General features: G+C 33.7%; 1 protein-coding gene across 10 annotated transcripts in view; it reads right to left on the bottom strand.

Moving 5' to 3' along the window:
* Nucleotides 1-22,299, bottom strand: part of LOC120770074 (mucin-19) — a 387,036-nt gene that overhangs the window by 33,784 nt on the left and 330,953 nt on the right. For all 10 annotated transcript variants that reach the window (XM_040097213.1, XM_040097207.1, XM_040097212.1 and 7 more), the window contains one exon: nt 1,581-1,751. In XM_040097213.1, the coding sequence (XP_039953147.1) occupies nt 1,581-1,751 (171 nt within the window). The remainder of the gene's footprint in view (nt 1-1,580; nt 1,752-22,299) is intronic.

Below are 22,299 nucleotides of genomic sequence, written 5' to 3' on the forward strand. Positions count from 1 at the left end.
ACCGGGTGCGCTAATGGGTTATGCCCCAGCCCTTTCCACAAAACGCTTGCCAACTGACATTGTTGCTAAATGAAAATGATGGATTTGTTATTCATCTCCGCGCCAGGCAAACAAGCACACAGACAGTTACTGCTTGCATGTGTACGTGCAATAAGTCATTTGCTGGCAATAAGGTAAGGAAAAGTTGTAGAAGTATGCGCGCCGTTAATGACAGTATTTAGTCGCCAATGGCTGGTAGCTGTTGGCTGCTATTAAGAGCCTGCGCTGTCACTCCATCCACTGCGCTGCGACAGTTTATTATGAATTTTAATTTAAATACGCATTTCGACTTTTTCCGCTCGCCAGCTTTGACAGCTGATGAATAGCTGATGATGAGCATGAAGACCACGTAGGTTGGGTTCGTTTGGGGGACTTGTAAACGAACGATGCTACGGCGCGAAGTGAGAATGTGTCAATGTCATTCGGTTGTTGGAATTTTAAATTAATATAATGCATTCCGTTGCGAAAAATAATTCCAAACTGCCCTGCTGACTAATTTTGAAAAGGAGTGACAGAAATATTTTATGAAGTTTGGAGTATGCCGAGTTCAGCACAAAGAGGCAGCGAGGTGCCTGGAGCAAATGACAGCTTGAAAAATATGCTTCGGTATTTATGCACTGAATAAGTCATAAATAAATTCTCGCTGAGCTAGAAATTTAGGAGTACTCTACATATCCATTGACGTTGTTGTTATCATTCAAGCAAGAAAAATTAATTAGTAACTGTCGGTAATGAAAAATTGTTGTTGTTTGATTTTTTTCTTTTCCAATCAATCAAGAAATAATTTGTGTTATAAAAAAGGAGATAATGGACTTATTGATTTATATTTCCGTTTATTTATTCCAGGGTTTCTTGTAGTTTCGAAATAAATTCAGTTATATTTCGATATACAGATTCCTTTTAAAAGATTTATAGCTGATATTAAGATAGAGGCATGAGTTATCTACATCTAAGCACAAAGATTTTAGCCCAGTAAAATTTAGAATGGCTGTGATCATCTTTTTTATCTCGCTCATTCATCGATCAGTTTGTATGGCAACTATATGCTTTAGTGATCCGATCTAAAAAGTTTTCGGAGATTGATATGAGGCTCTTAGTAGTAAAAAATGCTTCTAAAATTTTTTCTTACTTCTAAATAATCAACTCTCAACTCATTATGACGTACAATTTTTCGATCGCGCAAAAATCTTAAATTCTCTGCAACATCCCCTTGATTGATTGCAGCCACAAGTTATGCAATACCTCTTATAGATATATTCAATAAGCTCAGAAGCGAACACTTGAATTCCTTCATTAAAATTCTCTATGTACATTGCTGCTCTAAGCCACACAAGTGCCAGTTCGTTGATTTATGAAAAATCGTGCGAGCTGGCCCTTTTATCTTCTTACTTGTCTACTAATGATATTGAATGCATGTGGAATAGTTTACGCTACAGCCCCTTAAGTATGCTTCTAAGCATGATATTATGGAATATGAACTGCGCTTACAAAAACATACGCATTGTCTACTGACCAAGCTCATTTTTTATTTTTATACTCACCACGGCTGGCACTTGTCCCGGTATGACTTGCTGTCCAGTTGCCATACCCATCTGTTGCATCAGTGCATTCTTCAAGGCAAGATGGTTTCGTCCATTTATCAATAATTGATCCTTCAAATGCTGTGGTGGATGAAAATATTTGCACGGCGGTTTATCACGATTACAGCGACCCTGCAACGAGAAGAAGCGAAAGCAAAGAGAAAATGAAAAATTATATAAAAATATGAGAATTCGCTGGTGGCGTGGAGAGTAGTTGCGGAAAAGCTTAAGCATTTTGCGCTTCTTTTTATAGAAGCTACTCCTAAGTAATAAACTTAATCGCTTGATTACTGTGCACACACGCATACATAGAGACAGTTATTTGCTCGGCACATACTCGTCGTCGGTTTATTGTGCCAAAGTAAACTTAATAAATTATCGCAGTAAATTATGCGCTAGAGTACGCACACAGCTGCAATTGTGGACAGACATACACATACATGGGAACACACACATAAACCTACACTAGCACACATGCATTACGCTCACCAAAAAGTCGTGTGAGCAATAATTCTGTAGTTGGAAAAAATAACTGTACTCCTTTACTATATATCCCTTACAAAGCGCTAGCTTTTGCTGACTGTCAGCAATCGCATGTAGTCAGCTCAACTGGCACCAGCATTTTCATTTCTCAAGTCGCCTAACATCAATTTGTCTTCTTAAGTAGCTGCGCATTGCCGCACCGTAACTATTGTTCGACTGACAAAGCCGCACACGCGCACCAAAACACTCAAACCCACATACATCACTTTGTTATATTTGTGTAAGTGTGTATGTGTGTGTGTTGGCGCATTAAATTTGTTTGAGTGGCTTGTTCCCGCCTGTCAGTGGCGCAATTCACAACTGCTTAGGGCGGCTTCGAATAAATGCGCTCATATGTGTGTATGAGTATGAGTGCTACCGCATGAGTATGTGAGTGTGGATCTGATTGTGAATGCGCTAATAATTCAGCAATCAAAGTGTAAAAAATGAGCAAACACACCCATGCACTGCTGAATTATGGCACAAATTAGGAGAGTGAAGATCTGCTAGCTTGGCGAAAGGGACAATAAATACTGTATTCGCATTTTATAGTAACATTTTCGTGAACTAAAGTGATGTGAGATACATATGTAAATAGCTGTACTATAAACTAAATTTAACTTAACAGCAACTTCCTTGAGCGTGAGTGTATCAATTCTACTTAAAACGCCTTAAACGCCATAAAGTATGTTAAAGATAACTAATCTAAAATATATTTAGATGTAATTGTAGAAGAAGTTTACTCAGTAGTGATATTATTTAGTTAGTGTTGTTTAGTAACTTTAACTTCAAGTACCTTAAGCGCCCTAAATTATATTATATATGTATTTTATATGAAAGTTACGCGAATTTGTAGATATATATTCCTAATAACTTTTATTTAATTGCAGGCGAATTTTACTTAGTTCGGGTGAGTAATTTTAACTTCAAAAATCTTCACACCATAAAGTATGCAACAAAATTCAAAAAAAGAACAAGTTGTAAATTTTGAACTTACACAGAACCTGCATATCGTCACCTGAAATGCGAAATAACGTAACAACATTTTCGGAAATTTGCAGGGGAAAGGATGAAACACGTAATAAAATGGAACATGAGTGAAACAAAATTTAAATATTGGTTGAAACTGGATTATATCTGATAGCATAACCTTAAAATATTGGAAATATGTACTTATATGTATCTATGTTGAAGTAGTGGACTGAAATCAATGAAACACTCAATTTCGAATGTTTTGATCCTACGTTATTTTGCATTTTAGGTGACGATATACTAAACTTAAAAATTACTCTAAATGTCTTCACACCTACACAATTTGTACTATAATAAATTTTCAAATACAGTAAAACCCGCTTAAATGCTTTACGAAAAATTCCAACTTCTCGAAGTACTTTGTTCGGGTTGGGTATTTAACAGAGCCACTTAAGTCCGCTGCGATATCAAGTCCGAACATGTTTGTTGTTTAAGCGTGTTTGGTACTTAATCGTTCCCCCTCAAGCTGGTTTTACTGTAACGGATGTTCAGTTCAGTTGTCTAGCACTAAATATTTTTGTTTTGATAGAGATATTATCTTTTATCATATGAAGCAAAATTGTAGACTATAAATACGCCAGCAAGCATTTAGGGAGCAGTTCAGATTGATTTAAACCACACAAATTAACTATGTGAAGAAAAATACATACCATGAATGAATATAAAAAAGCAAAAAATTAAAAGCATATCTTTAGGCTCAAGTATTAATTCAATAAAGTTTCTCTAATTAATAAAAAGTATAAGAGAAGTTTTAAACTTAGATCTTCTATTAAAAAAAATTATACAAAATTCGAAATGTAAAAATTGTCTATGAAATTTTTAACGTATAGTACATAACTGTGAAGGTTATTGACTGCAAATTCATACATGCTTCGCTTTTAACGATATACATATGTATCTACATACATTTTTTAAGGTAGAAAGGAAGGTAGGAAGGAAGGTATGCCACCATTTAAACGTTATTAAGATAAACTTTTTTTAAATAACTATTAAGTTAATTTGTCACCACACTTAAAGAAATGTTTTCCCTATTAATACTACAAACAAACGTAAAAATTCAATAGGTAGGTAGGTAGGTAGGTAGGAGTGCAGCCCTATCGGGCTCAATTAGCACTTGATGTGCCATTTTGATACACTATTCGTAGAACCACCTGTATCTGCTATTACGTTTCACTTTCTCTCAAACCATTTTGAGGTTTCGATGAAACTACTTATGTCCGATATGCTTTTGGTGGAAATCCATTCAAGATTTGGTGCTTGGTGGATTCCGAGTGTTTTGTGTCGGATCTGTGCTAGAGCTGGGCATTCGCAGAGAAAGTGGAAAATTGTTTCCTTGTTCCCTGCTACTCCGCAGCCACGGCAGATATCGTCCCATTTTGGACGCATGTTCCCCAAATGGCCAGTGCCCTGTTGTGGTAGCTGTTATTCTGTAAATACTTTTTCTTGACCTATTTAATAAATCATTTGTTCTTTTAGTGTCATATGTTGGCCATAATTGTTTAGTTATGACGCATTTTGTAATGTTTTTCCACCTGTTGTTTGCAATTTGCTGAAATTGTCTATTGATCTCTCCTTTTATCGATCCTAGCGGGCTTGGTATTAGCTCCGCCTCGGATTCATTGAGGAAAGCTCCTGCCTTTGCCAACTCGTCTGCTTTTTCGTTACCGAAAAAGTTCCTGTGTCCGGGAACCCAGATCAAGTTTAGCTGGAGCTTGTCTTTTATTGAGCTTAGTGCTCTCTTGCAGCTGTGAAAAATTCAATAGAAAATAATAACTATATTGTATGGCAGTTCAATCCAGATTAAAATAAATTAAAAAATGAATCGGTTTTGAAAAGACTTATTTTGCGCAATGATATCGTTGTTAAAAGCGTTCACTCAAAATTTTCGAGACTTCTAAATTTTTGTTGCAATAAAAAATTTAAATATTATTTTGAATTTTTGTTTACCTACAAAATTTAGTAGCAAAAAATAAAAAAAGTATAAACCCCAAGAGTATCAATACAATCTATAATCATAGTAAGTGGCTTAATTCTGAGTGTATTATAAGCAGCTTATTTCATAAAAAGTTTTTTTTTGGATTATGCGCCTAAAGGTATACTTTCAAACTCAAACTCGGGAAAGTGTACGGGACCGTTAAATTTCCTGATAGTATTACAACTGCAAGAATTTGGCAAAGTAAAAATTACTTTTACCGTTACAATTTTTTTTGCGCGTCTAAAAGTATGTTTTATAAAAGCTCACAAAAGCACTACCGATTGCATATTTTCCGCCATTTGTGTAAAATATTTAATTTTTTTTCGGAACTGTATACTCATTGACACCATACATTTAATAGTGCAGAAATTTATTTACTTTACCATTATTGCGCTATTTTTCTGCAATTATATTCCTTATCAGCCGGCGCATTTGAAGAAGGTCAAAAAGCAACGTGGACACTATAAATTTGCATGGAAAAAACGTAAATTTAATAGAAAGCAATTTTTTGTGCGGAAAGCAAAACAGCAAAGAGTTGCAGACGAAATTTCGGTATGGAAAATGATTCCGGAGAGAAAGCAACGAAAAAGAAAATGGATGCATTTAGCATACGAAATTTTTCTCAACTCACGCGCCACAACAAATGTACGTATTTAGGAGCAAGAGCGGGGCAAGGAAAAGAGCAGGTGCGAGCGGGTCACTCGAAAGTAAAAAATAAAAATATTTCAAATACAAAAACGTTACAGACGAAATAGACTGCGCTTGGTACGCCCAAAGTTGAGTAGTAAAGTAGAATGTGTGAGTGAAGGTGTGTTGAGGTGAGGAGAGAGGTGCACAAGCGTCGTAGTGCGATGCAGTGAGGCGAAATAAATAACTTTCCAGTCAGATTAGCCGACTTGTCACGAAATGTGAAATGACATTTAATACGAGCACAACAGCAGCAACAACGAAAAGAAGGAAAACAAAATGAAGAAAAGGAAAAAATAGAAACTAAATGAAAAAAAGAAAAAATCACAAAAAATTTAAAAACGAAAAAAATTAAAAACGCAGTCAATGAAAAAAGCATGAACGGTCAAGTCCATTTCACGCTGCAGCAGTGGCCAAGGACTGCATGTCCAAATAGCGCACTGGCTAGTCGCTCGGTTGACTGTTCTGGTTTTAACTCGACGCGACTGGGATTGTGAATGTGAAGCTGCGACGAGCAAGTGGAACATGAAGTATTTCTTAACACGTTTCTGATTGCGACACAGACAAATGTACATAGCGCACTACAACAATTGCAATAACAAGAAGCAGCACTGCGACGGACAGTCATTGCGCGCTGCCATTCGCAACACCGCGACATGAATATAAATATTTTCGCTTGTTGGCTTGAATGATTGCGCTGTCTTGCAGTGATAGCAGGCAGCAAACGTGACAGAACGCTGGAGGGGCCAATGCAGCGCACACACACGCATTGAGTTGGTGCCAAAGTGGAGGTTGCGTATACGCCGCGGTGGCTAGCGAAAGACCAACCCGCCAGCAGAGCAACGTTTGTGTGATTGCGAATGAAAGTGTGGGAAATAGCAAAATAATATCATTCACAGTTTAGTCTAGTTTTTGTTGTTGTTGTGTGACCGCCAGTTGAACTAGTTGCACAACAAAGCGCAATGCAGCAAACTTCACAAACACTCAACTCTCATTCGCAGGCTATAACGCGGCGAGTTAGTTATTCATTTGGCTGTATTTTCATGCTGACTTGCAGAGCTACAACCCTAATATGTGTGTGTGGGAGTATTTGTGGCTTTGTGTGCAATGACGAAAAAGTAATCATTGCAATTTAAAAGGATAATCTTGTACATGACGACGCGCAGTGGCAACGGTGGGCGCGGTGTGCGGTGCAGCAGAAGAAGAAAGCAGCTAACTGACAAGAAGATCGAAAACGAGTGAAAGTTTGTGGAATGTAGTGGAATGTGGCGAAAGATATGTCAAAATGGCAGAAAATCGGCGACGGAGATGAGCACAAAAGCTACTTGAAGCGACAAGCAGAAAATTTCCAAATGTGTATGAAGGCAAAAAAGCTGAAAAAACTGTGAAAAAAGGTTAAACTAATAAAAAAAGAAAATCTAAAAATTTAAAAAAAAAAATAGTATAATATCAAAAACGAAAAAAATAAACAAAATTACAAAAAAATGAAAATCCCTCAAACTTTCGCTGCTCGGAAAAAATACTAATAGTGCACTGTCGCAACACGTACGTTTCGCTTTGGCAACGCGTAGCCAACAGGACAGCAAAAGTCTTATAATCTTCATAGTTTTGCTGTTGGCAGCCTCGAAACTCATTGGATCGGATTTGCTTTGAGCAGCAAGGCGATAAACCAACATTAGCTGAGCGTGATGCAAATACTTAAGTGAGTCATCTAGTTCTATAGCGAAAATAAGGTTTGGTGTGACAACGTAAGTCGCAAAGTTTTAGCTAAGTGCAAAAAAATAGATAAAGATAATTTATATAAGAAATGTGAGTTCGGGGGGCCGATTTATGTTTGAAAATATAAATTTCTGTGAAATAATTATACAAAAGCGCTTTGGGCGTAAGTCAGATAAAAAAACTTAAAAAAAAAAATAATTACTTATTTTTAGTGAAAGTTTTAAATTTTCCTTTATATTTTTTTTGAACTGGAAACTAGTAAATTTGGAAAAAAAAAAATTAAATTTAATATGATTGTTTTTTTTTTTATTTTTTTCCCCTTAATTTAATATTTATTTTCTTAATTAATATTATTTATTTTTTTCTCTCATTTTAAAATTATATGTTTTTTTAACATAATATTATTTTATAGAATTGGAAACTAAAATGTAAGTGAAAAAAAAATGAAAAATTTTATAAAATTATGGTTTGAACTGGATATTATTATGGTTTTAATTTTTTATATTTTCGTTATTTGAATGTTTTAAATAGCTTTTTTTTATATATTTTTATTTAATATAACTATTTTTTAATTTTTGTAATTATGTTTTTACTGCCTTATTCAAAACTAATTGAAATACACATTTTATACGTATTTAAAAAATATTATATTTTTCAGCTTATAACTTTTACAATAACTACTAAAAATTGTTTTTCGTTGAAAATTAGTCGAATAAAAATAAAAAAAATATTAAAAACGCTTTTAGCTTTTATTAAGAAATATCAGTTTAAATTTTTAAATATGTATGTGTATTGTAAAAAATCAAATTTTGCTATTCTTAATAATTTTTAATAACTACGAATAATTTTTTTACATTAAAAACCGATGGAATAAAAAAAAAAAACTAAAAAATACTGGAAACACTTTTTAATGTGTAAATGTTTTCATTTAAACAAATTTAAAATATAATTTTGCAACCTTATTTAGTTTTATTAAAAAATTTATATTTTTTATTTTAAAATAAAAGAAATAATTTATTTTTAATTTTTTGAGAACTGTTTTTTTTATTTAAGAATTAAGGAACTACTTTTTCAACAATGCTTAGCTTTTTTAAAGAGAATCCATTCAGCTTAGTTTTCAGAAAACAAACATTTGAAAATAAAAAAAATTAATAAAATTAAAAAAATAATACTTTTAAGTATTTTTGATAGTACTTTTACATAACATTTTTTTCCCCCCTATTTGGAATTTCAAATACAAAATATCAAGAATTTGAATTTTTTGATTTTGGAAAATTTTAAATTTAATTTTAAGAAAAAAATTCTCAGTGTTTATTATTATTTTCGTTTATAATAGTAATAGTTTCATTTTCATATATATATATATTTTTTTTTGTTCACTTTACAAATACATACGCATATTTGAGCATATACAAACATTATGGCATTATTTTTGGAATACGTCAATACGCTGTCAACAGCTGCTGAGTACTAAAAAAGTTAAATTGAATGTGTATATAATAAACATTTAAAATATATGCACGGCGCATATGAGCGCCTCTTGCAAGTATGCTCCATTCGTAGGCAAAAAGCGGTCAAACAGCCCCAAAAATCACTAAATAAAAATTAAATAAGTCCAATGATAAATATTTGTTAACTTCATTTACTTAAAATTAAATATTTGACAGCGCACATGCCGCATACGAACGCGTGCACGCTGATTGAAAATACAACACTGTGAGAAATTGCAGCTACGCTATTTGTTACGAGTAAAACTAATGAACACAAGTGAAGTACGCGTAAGCAAAATATTTACAACAGGTTTTTTCTCACAGCACGCACAGTGTATTAAAATAAATACTTTCAAATTGCAGATTAATTTGAAATATTTTTTAGTAATTCAATAAATTTGTTGAAAAAAAATGCCCAGGCACATACAAAAATACACACACACGCAACCTCTGCAAACGTAAGTCAAATGTGTGCGCATATGTGTGCCTCAAATGCCTTTTAAGGCCATTTTTTTAATTTTTCATTGCACACTTTTCGGTGTTTGCTCACCTGTCGGCTGACGGCACGTTTTTGTTTATTTGACTTTCGTGCAGCGCAACGCCAGCTGGTGGCGGCAGCAATCAACTGTTGTTTACACATTGCAACGCCACGCATGCAACACTCACACTTGCCTTGCTGTTAGAGGCCAATGGCGGCAGCTGCAGCGATGGCCTAGCCTCAGGCGCCAGTGCGAACACGCCCAACTTATTTGACTGCGAAAAAATATTCGCCTCAGTATGGTCTCAGTGCTTTCATTTCTACAACTATTTTTTTAAATTTTTATGTATATATTTTTTATTGGTTTTATAAAAGTGAATGCAAATTACTTTTTGAGAGAAAAGTATTCGGAATTTATTTATTTTGGCCGTAAAAAATCGTAATAACAATATTAGCTTCAGCGCCATAAATTGCCGGTGAGTAAATGCATTGCAACCATCTATATTGCCAATTGGGTGGCAGCGCTATGCCGGCGACAGTGGGCCATTTACTACATGCAACATTGCATGTTGCACTCACATTCCATTTCAAGCTTTGAAATAAGACAGGCATAAACGAAATAATTTTTGTTCATACAGTTTAAAAACACACACGAAAACACACATACATACATAAGTAAAAACCAATGGAAAGGAAAATGGTGCACTCCTGCGTTTTTATTTTTTTCGAGTTAATATGAAAATAGCATAATATACCAATTCATGAGATGAGAAATGTTGAAAAGCGCTCCCATTGAGTCAGTGAAGTCGTATATAGTAGAAATTAATGAATTAAAAATTAAAGTTAATAAAGCAAAAAAGAAAAAGGGTAAGCCGGCTGAGTGTGATTAATGATATGGCTGCCTCTTTACTGAAAACTTAACGAATATGTAGTTAAGGGAAGTTTCTAATCTGAAACTTTGAGACCAATTTTTTTTCCCAATATATATAACTAGTTTAATACATTTATACCCTTAGCAAGGTAGTATTAAGATTGTCATGAATTTTTTAACACCTAGAAGGAAACTTTAGAGACCCTATAAATCATACAATATATAGTATAAAAGATCAGCATAAAAGCTGCCTTATTGTATACGCCAACTAGTCACTCAGTTTTTGAGAAATTAATCTGAAAACGTGTACACGTAATTTTCGCTCAAAAACGCTGCTCGTTTGTCGGAACCACCAATACCGGATACTATAGCTTGTACCTGTCATACAAACTGAACGATCAAACTTTAGTTCTTGTATGAAAAACTTGACAAGTTATCTTCACAAAATTTGACAAGGATCATTGCTCAAAACAAAACTATAATAATAGAAGACTTTAAAAACAATTTAAAAACTAATAATAATAAAATTCATTAATTTTGCTAAGATCTTAAAAGTAATTCCAAGAATTTTTGTGATTTTTATCGAAATTTGGCAAAGAATATTCTGCGGATCTGGATGTATTAAGAAGTTCTTATGTTACCTAATAATAATGAAACAAAAAATTGCTTAAACCTCAAAAAGCAACAACTCATCGATTTTGCTTTGCGTATACATACATACATATGTATGTTACCAGCACTGTTTATTTATTAGCTGTCTAAGCAACAAAATGTGCGTTTAACGTTGCTTATTTGCTTATTTATTTATTCATTTCCGTCATTACACTAACACCGAAGCCATCCACAAAAAACTCGCAATTAAATACACCGAAAACAGGTTCAATTATCTTAAAAGCTGCGTAAATTAAACCAAAATGCCTCACTACACTTCAATACTGCGTTTCATTACACTGGCACACGCATGAGCTCATAGTATCGTAGTATCAATGCGCCACCACAGCCGCGTCCCGCTCGGCTGTGCTGCTTGTCTGGCTGTCAATACTAGTTGGTGGCTGCCATCTTTCCGACTGAGCATTACCATTCTGTACTTGACTGCCGTTTATTCACAGCTCATCTGTTCATTACATCACGCAAACACACGCACTCATACATACACTCGCATAGCGTACATACAAGAAATAAAAGTAAATGTTTGCCATATTCGACAGGAGCTGAAACGAAAGTGGAGTAGTGTTGATGATGCAGCAGCTGCTGCTGCTGCTGTTGATGAAGCTATCGTTAGTCCTTTTTAAATCAAAACGGTGTTGTTGTCTGCTTTACTCTTATTTTACACTTTACTCCTCTCCACAATTTACTTTTGCACTCTTTTTATACTTTTCGTTTGCTTGTTGCTTGCGTAATAGCCGACGCTACTCAATTTTCATTAACTCACTTTAGTTGGTGTAATGTTGTGCATATGCCTGTTGTTGTATTTGTTGGTGGCATTGTTTCTTTTGTGAGATACGAATTAAAATTACATTATGGCATTTAAGCGCGTACTCTTTGAGGTGAATGCAGTTAATTTTCAAGCAGCTTTCTGGAATAACTGTGGACAGAGAGAGAGAGAGCATGATGTGGTAACGATAAGAGCGCGTAAATTGAGGATCATGGCAAGAAACAATATTTTCAAGCAAAACTTTTGTATATCTGTTGAAGAAGAGCCTTAAAAAAGGAACCTAAATATAGAAAATTATTGATTTCTCTGCTTGAGAGAGGCGAAATCAAATGAAGTTCTAGTTAAGAGATTTACTTGGAGATCTCTTGATAAAAATGTCTGATTTCCCTAACTAAAAACTATGAATTGCTTGAGAGAGCAAAATAATAAGGAATCTAGACAGCAATTTCTTAAAAAGGTAATATCTTATAAAGACCTGGTTTCTCTAACAAAGGTTTACTGGGTACTTTATTTAGCCAAACTCCAATGTTATGATAGATGTTTGACATAAGAAACGCCAAAAAGTCTAAATTACAATACTCTTCTGTATTAAACTCCGTTTTTGGAAGTATTGGAACCCCAGAACGGCACATTAGTGTGGCTTTGAAAAATATGTTTTTCAATAAACTTTTTTAGACACAATATTTGATACTGAAGGCCTAGTAGCCAGTGCTGCGATTTCATGTATTTATATAATAAATATTTTATTGTACAAATGATTATAAAAAAAAAAAAAAATTGTATGGTAAACTCTGTGTTTGTTTATAAATCGCAAATTACAGACAGTAATTGCAAGTAAAGGCAAGTTACATAGTAAACTCCGAGTTCGTAATTAGTGTTTAGCGGTTTTCACAAAAATATAATAAACACAAGAATAAAAAAACTTCTTATATGCTTACCATAAAGACCAAAATGATGAATATACTCGAGTTTAAACATTTCATTTCTCATTAATATGTTAAAGTCAATACCAAAATCCCTAATAACCTCGAGCTTAAAAATGGTATTTATCATTTATATATTAACATGAACACCAAAAAGAAAATATTAGCCCGAGTTTAATAATTTCATTTGTCATTAATATATTAAAGTCAACATAAAAATCCCTAATAACCCGAGTATAACAATTACCACTTATATAATAACATAGTAAACCCCAAAATCGGTAATAAACTCGAGTTTAAGAATTTTTTCATTGACTAAATGTATATTTATTTAAATTTTAAAAGTTAATTAAAATCTGAATAGAAAAAGGTCTATTTGCAAAGCTGCTTAGTTAGACTCTAGTTAATTATAAAGCACTGTCTGCCTCTAAAAATTAAACACTTTTAATCAGTCATTTACATGCCATCAATAGCGTAAGCGACACACCCGCTCATTGGCTACTTACAACCAAACAAATTGTCTACTCGCGCTGCACCCCTTCGCCGCTTGCCTGTATTTATATGTAGTTGACAGTTATCGATAAAGTGACTCGCAATGGCGCCCGAAAATATGCTACGAATCACCGCCGATTTAGTGATTTTGTCAATGTCACCAGCAGATGTGCAATTACACCAAACTTTCATATATAATTGTATGTATGTGTATATATAAAATGAAATGCGAAAACAATAAGAACAACAAGCTGGCAATGAGAAAGTTGCCAAGCTTTAGAGCAGCATGATTACGGTGGTCAGTGGCCGCTGCACGAGCACAAAATTTATATACAATATATATACAAATGTACATGCCGCACTCATAACTACAAACATGCACAGTTCAGTACGTGTTTGCTTAGCACTGTAGTTGTCCGAGTTGCTGTTGGCTGTCTGTGTTACTGTTTGCAGTTGATGATTGTGTTGCTGATATGCTTGTTTTTGCTTTCTGCCACAACTAGCGACTGTTGCAACTCACTTGCCACACACACACATACATATAGCATATATTTATTTGCTCACTTTTTTTATCTGTGTCCGCATATTCAAATGCAAATTGCCGGTAGATTATTGTTTCTGCTGTTTTTGTTGCCTGCAAAATGCATTTCTGATTGATTGATAAAGTTGAAACACAAATACAAAGTGGCGCATGGGTAAGTAAGCGTGTGTAAAAGACAAACAATTTTTGTATACATTTCAATATTCGCTGGCAAATAAACAGGCAACAACTAGCTTAAAATGACAGCAATATGAGTGTCAAGGATTCCGGTGGGGGAAAGGAGAGAGAGGAAGTATGACTAAAAGAGTGGGTGTGTGATTTAAAAAAATGTTAGACTTGATTTTGTAAGCTCAGGTGAGCTTAAGTGGGTATTAAACGGTGGTCACTAGTATTAATGGAAAAGTTCACATAAATGTAATATTTTACATACATGTTTGTATATTTTTATTAATTTTTATAGATTTAACACATCTACCTAAAACAATTGTATAACGTAATCAGAAATAATTTAATAGAAAAAGTGAAAATTTCTATAAAAAATTAAAGAAAAATGTTTGAAATGTCAGAAAAGCTGTGTAAACTCCTGAAAGTATGTGACAGAAGTATTTGTTAAATACGTGTAAATATATATACATAGGTATTGTATTATATGCGTAGGTATATATATACAATACATATGTATATATATATATATGTGTATTTTAGAAAAACAATAAAATTATATATTTTTTGTTTTTTTAATTTATTGCATATCAATTTGTTGTGAAACGCAGGCGGAGGCGCCTAATAGTATAATTGTATTTTCGTTTTAAAATAAAATATATAAATTTTATGTGATAAACTTGAAGTTTTATCGGTTTCAAACAATAAAATTTGAAATACAAAATTTCATGTTAATAATAAGCGCCTGAAAGTATATTCCACAAAAAAGAAACATATGTATATAACATAACTTTTTACATATGGAGGCAGCATATATATATATATTATATTATTTACTCTGTTAAACAATTCTATTTGCTGAGGCTCAAACTGATTTTTTACAAGCCGGTTTTTTGTTTAAAATGAGCGGTTTCTCAATTTCACATACATATTCCTATGATAAAAAACAAATTTTTCTCTAAAAGAACATAGAGTAAAATAAGAATTGATTAATAAATTTGCGCCAAGAAGCATGCCATGTAAAGTATATTTAATAATTTCTTATAACAACAACAACTTATGGTATTTAAATATTACGAAACCACAAATATTTCACTCAGAAGCACACCATAAGCTTACATTGTGTTCAAGAAATGCAAATTTAAACTTCTGTGCGCATGAAAGTATGCTTATCGTCTACCTTATACTCAATTGTTTGCTTTCATGTATAGATATTCAATCTTTTATTCGACTGTATGCAGCTTATATTGCCAAACAGTTCGCATATAAACAGCTATAACTGCCTTTATGTAACATAAAAGGCCGTCTCTTTCACTGGCGCCTGAAAGTATGCTACATGCTGCTTTAACATGTTCACACATTTATGAAGGCAAATCTGTTTTTTTTTTTTCTTCTTAAACTCACACAAATATGACACACACATAACTTGTGGGTTTATTGTGCTGAATTTACTTCAAAATTAATATTCATTTGTATATGTATGGCTTACGTAGTTTATTTCCGCTATTATCTTCGTGAAAGTGTTTCCAAGATTGCAAAGATAAATATTTATATGGAGTAATGGAGAGGTTTTCTGGGCATAATTTTTGCTATAAAATGAAGCAAATGTGTTGGTATGTGTACGCTGTGCAGAATATGGGTCATAAATAAAGGTTAGTTCGGTATGAGCTGTGTACATTTAAAATCAGATATTTGCTTATTCAATTGCATTTAAAAGAAGAAAAAATATTGAAATGGAAATTTCAGGCAATAAAATATTTATTACTAAGAAAATCTGTTGCTTTATTTGATTTATATGCTTTGTAATAATTGTCAGAAAAAGCCAATGAATGTGGCTAGTCAGTATTAAATTTGCTTCGTAAAGGGTTTAGAAAAAAAACACATAATAATACTAATTGGGATATTATGAAGAGTGATATTGCGTCAATTAAAACTGTTATAATTTAATGAATTGTATTATTATTATTTGTAGTTTTGTTTATATGTATATCTGTTATAGGTCGCAAATGCCAAACGCTTCCTAAATAGTAAAGAATAATTTTTCACGAAAAGTATCTTTTAATGTTTTTAAAGTGCTCATAAACATTTAATATTTTTTTTTTTCAAATTCTACAGTTTTAGCTTTGCAATATAATAAACTTCGAGGCCCCATTTTAAATTTTTACGAAAACTTCCCTTTAGCGTCTGAAAAGTGCAAATGAACTTGTGGAACACTCTATTTGGAGTTTTAAAAAGCCAATAAACTTGTGGAACTCTCGAAATCTAATCTATAAATTATCGTTTTAAAATTTTTTATTTTTTTGGAGTGTTTCAAAGCCAATAGTTGCTATGGAACTGTAGAACACACTTTTTTAGACTTTTATAAGGCAAATGAACTTGTGAAACACTCGAAATCTAGAGCAAAAACTTTAATTTTTTAATTATTAATTTTTAATATTTCAAAGCAAATAGTTACTACTGAACTTGTTGAACACTTTTTTTTGGGAGTTTTAGAAGGCAAATGAACTTGTGGAATACTCAAAATCTAAAGCATAAATTGGCATTTTTGTAATTATTTTATTTTATTTTGGAGTTTTATAAAGCATAAGTACATAAGCATTAGTGTCCTGCTAAAGCTAAATATTTGTAATTAATATTGACCTCCCTTTTCCTGCGTCCAATAATTAGTTTTAATATATATAAAGTGTTTACATTGCTGTTAAACTGCTTCCTTAATTTCAATTTATCGATTAAAAATTGAAATTGAAATTGTGGAACACCCGAAATCTGAAGCCAATTTGACATTTGAAAATTATTATTTTTTGCTTATGGTTTTGAAAAACAATTGCACTAATAATTACACTACTGCATATATTTTTTCAAATATTTATAACCAATATTCACTTTTGCATGCATATTTGCTTGCAACAAACACTTGGAAGCACTTTACTCTAGCAAACGCCTAAAATCACGCTATGCACACGCTACTTGTTTACAGACATCTGTATGAGTGTGCGCGCTGTTGAATAGTCATCAAAATCGGCTGAACACGCGCGCACTTCAGCTAGAGCATCATCAAAATGTATTCAAGCGAACTTTAATAGCAAGTAAATAGAAAAAAATACAAATACTAGGAAAGTAAACACCGACGACTACTACAAATAATAATCACAAAAAACAATAACAAATTTAGAAGTCAGAAGAATAACAAACATACGCTCTATGCTATGAGGCAAGCACATGCATACAAATAGTTTTGCTACAAAGCAAGAAACAAAATGAAATTCAAAAGCTGCTGCGAAGAAAAAACATTGCGAAATGAAAAAAATCATTTTTATAACAGCATATGTGTATGTATGTGTGTGTATGTTGGCGTGTGTGTTGCCGCAATCAAACCGAGCACCTAACCAAGCAAAACGAATGAAACGTGCCTGGCAAATATGCTAGTCTGCTTTTAGCGACACACACACCCACGCACTCTAGACTGACCGCCAACCGACGACCAGCAGGTTAGCGCGTTCATTGGTTAGTCTTCCGATTTTGGTCTATAGCAATTTTTGCAATTTTTTCCACAAATTGTTACTTTTTGCTTTGCCATTATTTTTTTTCAATAGCAATCTGGTGCGTGTGTTGCATTGCCATTTGCATTTGCATACGTTCAGGCATTGCAGCCGCATAGCCAACCTACCGACCGGCCGGCCGATGTGCATGCATGTGCAATGAAACGGCTAACAGACTCTTTTCAGAAATACAACAATTCAAGCTGACAGCTTCACTTTTTTCTCAATTTCCCCACTAGCTGCTGGTCGCCATTCATTTTCATTCCACTCATATGCCTGTATTTATCAAAGCATAGGTGAGTGTGTGTGGTGTTGGAGCCAAAGCAAGAGCTTAGGCTGAGCCATAGTCAGTACAAATATTGACCATTTGCTTTACCAATCTGTTTGCATTTTCAAAATATTTTCATTTTCATTGATGCATGCTGTGGCGAGTAGCTGAACGGACGGACGTATACTAATACATACAGTTAAAACGAACACTGCACTCTAGTATTGCCTAAATTTTCATATTCATGGTTTTACACACAGATAACTGCGATTTTATATGTTTAGTTATTTTGCTTTTGGTTGGCTCGTCTAAAATCCATTTCTGCCACCATAGATGCTTTCACTTCACGCACTTGAAAATTTCATGAATTATATATTTAAGCACTTCAGAAGTTGGATAAAAATTACAATTCCGAGCATAATTTGTGGTTACTTTGTATTTCAATAGTTTTCGCTCCATTTCCTCGATATTAAATTTATCTGCTTGCTGAATTTCGAGTAAAGTATTAATTATTTGATGTTCCATAAATTCATAAATTGATTTAAGGCACACTCAGGTGTATTAATGTGTAGTGTTTTATAAGTTCAGTACGTCGTTCAAGGTAAACTGTTGCTGTTCGTATTCAACAAGTTCAAATCAGACATTTTACAAGTTCATAAGTGAAGCGACATTCTTAGTGTGAAATTCAGATCGACTTTTCTTTTTTATCATATTTCGCTAGCTTATATCTTTGAAAATAACATATTGAGATTGTAAATCAATCTCAAATAGTGTTTGAACTACTGCTATTTAAGCGGAAGTCTCTCAATTCCATCAGAACTATCTGTTTAGGTTTGAATATGCTTTTCCCAAAACAGCGTTTTTGCTGCAGTGCAAATTCGAAGACAAATGATCCCATCATCATAAATTTTTTTGCCTATACTGTAAATTATTTTACATAGGATGACTCATCGGTTTTTTTATTTGATCAAAAGACGAATTTTTTTCAGGCCAGACATTTGGGGTAAAATTCAACTTTATTAAATGCCGCCATTTTGAAAGTTTTTGATTTTGTTTTGTTGATTATGGATTATTTTTGCGGGAATATTTTATTTGCAGGTCTCATCCACCGAGATGGTCGAAATTATTGCAGCAGTGGAGGAACTTTTAGTGCCGTCGGAGATCTCAAGAATTTCACTGTGATGATGACCAAACTTTGTAGTAAATTGAATATAAATTTAAATAAAACAAACAAAATAGTTATCATTTTCAATATAAAATTTTATAAGAATAAATGATGCTGCAATAACCGTCTACAATTAAGCAAACTTCAGAAATATGTATAATAAATTGCTAGACAGCAATTGAAATTTTTACAAAAATTGTTTCTAAATGTCGGAAAATTTCTATTGAACTTGTGGAACACTCAACGTCTAAATCGCTTTTATAATAATTTTATTTTTCATTATTAATATTGAGTTTTTCAAGTACAGTTACTAAATATTTGTTGCTAATATTTACTTCTACTCTTGAAAAATATTCTTTGGCCAAATACTTAGCTTTATTATAGAGCAGAATAGACTATAGGTCGCAATGCAAAGCTGATAATACATATTAAATAGAAATAAAATATCTACAAAACAAGTAAGGAAGGGCTAAGTTCGGGTGTCACCGAACATTTTATACTCTCGCATGATAAAGTGATAATCGAGATTTAATTATACGTCATTTATATATTTTTCAAATACCGTATTTTTGTAAAGTTTTATTCCGCTATCATCATTGGTTCCTAATGTATACATATATTATACAGAGAAGGCATCAGATGGAATTCGAAATAGCGTTATATTGGAATCAGGCGTGGTTGTGAACCGATTTCACCCATATTTCGTACGTGTTATCAGGGTGTTAAGAAAATATTATATACCAAATTTCATTGAAATCGGTCTAGTAGTTCCTGAGATATGGTTTTTGGTCCATAAGTGGGCGAGGCCACGCCCATTTTCAATTTTTAAAAAAAGCCTGGGTGCAGCTTTCTTCTGCCATTTCTTCCGTAAAATTTAGTGTTTCTGACGTTTTTTGTTAGTCGGTTAACGGACTTTTAGTGATTTTCAACATAACCTTTGTATGGGAGGTGGGCGTGGTTATTATCCGATTTCTTCCATTTTTGAACTGTATATAGAGATGCCTGAAGAAAACGACTCTGTAGAGTATGGTTGACATAGCTATAGTAGTTTCTGAGATATGTACAAAAAACTTAGTAGGGGGCGGGGCCACGCCCACTTTTCCAAAAAAACTACGTCCAAATATGCCCCTCCCTAATGCGATCCTTTGTGCCAAATTTCACTTTAATATGTTTATTTATGGCTTAGTTATGACACTTTATAGGTTTTCGGTTTCCGCCATTTTGTGGGCGTGGCAGTTGGCCGATTTTGCCCATCTTCGAACTTAACCTTCTTATGGAGCCAAGGAATACGTGTACCAAGTTTCATCAAGATATCTCAATTTTTACTCAAGTTACAGCTTGCACGGACGGACGGACAGACGGACGGACGGACGGACAGACGGACGGACAGACGGACGGACAGACAGACATCCGGATTTCAACTCTACTCGTCACCCTGATCACTTTGGTATATATAACCCTATATCTGACTCTTTTAATTTTAGGACTTACAAACAACCGTTATGTGAACAAAACTATAATACTCTCCTTAGCAACTTTGTTGCGAGAGTATAAAAATTGTATACCATTGGTAGCTGTAAGAAGTTTTCCACAAGCTCAAAACTATATTATATTACATATGTATATTGTTTTAAGTGAAAGAAAAATAATTCGCATTTTTTTAAATTTAAAAATTTAGCTATTTAAAAATATGTATACAGGAGGATTTTCACTTCCTTTATTTCCTGAAATTTACTCCTCTAGACTAGAGTACCCCCAAAGTATTCCCAATTTTTGTGCTTATAAAGCGAATATATAAATTCTGAGAAAATTTAAAATTTTTAACTAAAATATATTAATAATGACCATATCGTCACCTAAAATGCAAAACAACGTAACACAATTTTCGAAACTTTACAATAGCGTGAATGAGACACGAAATAAAATGGAACAAGAGTGAAACAAATTTTTAATATTGGTTAAAACTGGTCTATATTTGAGCGCAGAACCTGAAAATGTTGGACATATGTTATATTATGTATGTTAGTGAATCGTAATCAATAATATAATCAATTTCGAATTTTTTGATGATACGTTATTTTGCATTTTAGTTGACGATATATACCTATACTTTCTCTCAGTTTCCTTTTCTTGAAAACTGCACATTGTCTTCAAATTAAACAACTTCTCCAGACATATTAAAAGTTCCACAAGTTCAATAGCGTTTGGGTGCTATATCAAAAGTGCTAGAAATTTAAATTTAACGTCAAATCACGACCAAAACTTTGAAAGTTTCAGTGCGACGTAACAAGTACCAAGCACAAATTAATCACCTAAATCAATTACCAAAACATCGTAACTAATTCCTTCCACCAAAAGTATACTCAAACAACTTTTCTTAATTTAGCTTTAAATTTCGCAGCAAGTTATAAATAATAATTTGTCAGCATTTACCACTCACCAACTCACACCCTCACAAACAATCGCGCTATTCGCTTGCGCACAAGAGTGGCAAGTAATTTATGAAAAATGCGCGAAAACGTGCGGAAAAATATGCGAAGAGTGAAAAAGTGATTAATGTGCAGACAAAAGAGTCAGACGAGCGAAGGCACAACGTCAGTTCTAGGCGTGTGCAAGCTACAACAGCAGCTGTTGGTGTGTGCGTATGTGTCTTCTGGATTGCCATTTTGTATGCGAAATAATTATGTTGAAATGCATTGCATACCTGGCATTGCAAACACGATAAATCAGAAAAACACTACGCTCACTCACGCCACACATACATATTTACAATTCCGTACGGTCGGGACGCGCCAGACAGCGTAGCGTGTGGGCGTAAGAATGGGTGGACTGGGGAGCGCGAGAAATATGCGCTGAATAATTCAGTTTATTTTTCACTCCACATATGTACTAGGTAAGCATTGGTGTTTGGCGGTGGCCGGCATTTTGCAATTGCGAATGGTCAATGAGCGCGTAATAACCACACTGTTTTTACCTGCTAGAAAAATACTTTTTCCTGCAAATGTATGCCACAGTTATGCCATTTCTTATGCTGGACATTTATTGCTGGTGTTGCGTATATGTATTTTTCATATTCAAATACATATTTATTTGGCTGCTACTAAACTGGCTATGATGTGGAGAGTGCGGTGTGTGATAACAGCGCAAGGTTGGCGCCGCCGCGTATGCTATAGTGAAACATATGTAGGTGTAAACAAAAATTGCTGGCTTGCTACAATTATATAGCCGGTGGAGCTCATAAAGGTGTGTAAGTTTGTTGTTTGTGGGGCGGACTCTACAGCCACAGTCGCTGTGGGCTTTCATTTAATGCCATTTCTGGCCGCATTACGCTGTATACATATATATGTGTGTAAGCATTGTTGCCTACTTTTAGGCACACGT

The sequence above is a fragment of the Bactrocera tryoni genome, chromosome 3 (assembly GCF_016617805.1).
Source record: "Bactrocera tryoni isolate S06 chromosome 3, CSIRO_BtryS06_freeze2, whole genome shotgun sequence".
Taxonomy (NCBI): Eukaryota; Metazoa; Arthropoda; class Insecta; order Diptera; family Tephritidae; genus Bactrocera; species Bactrocera tryoni.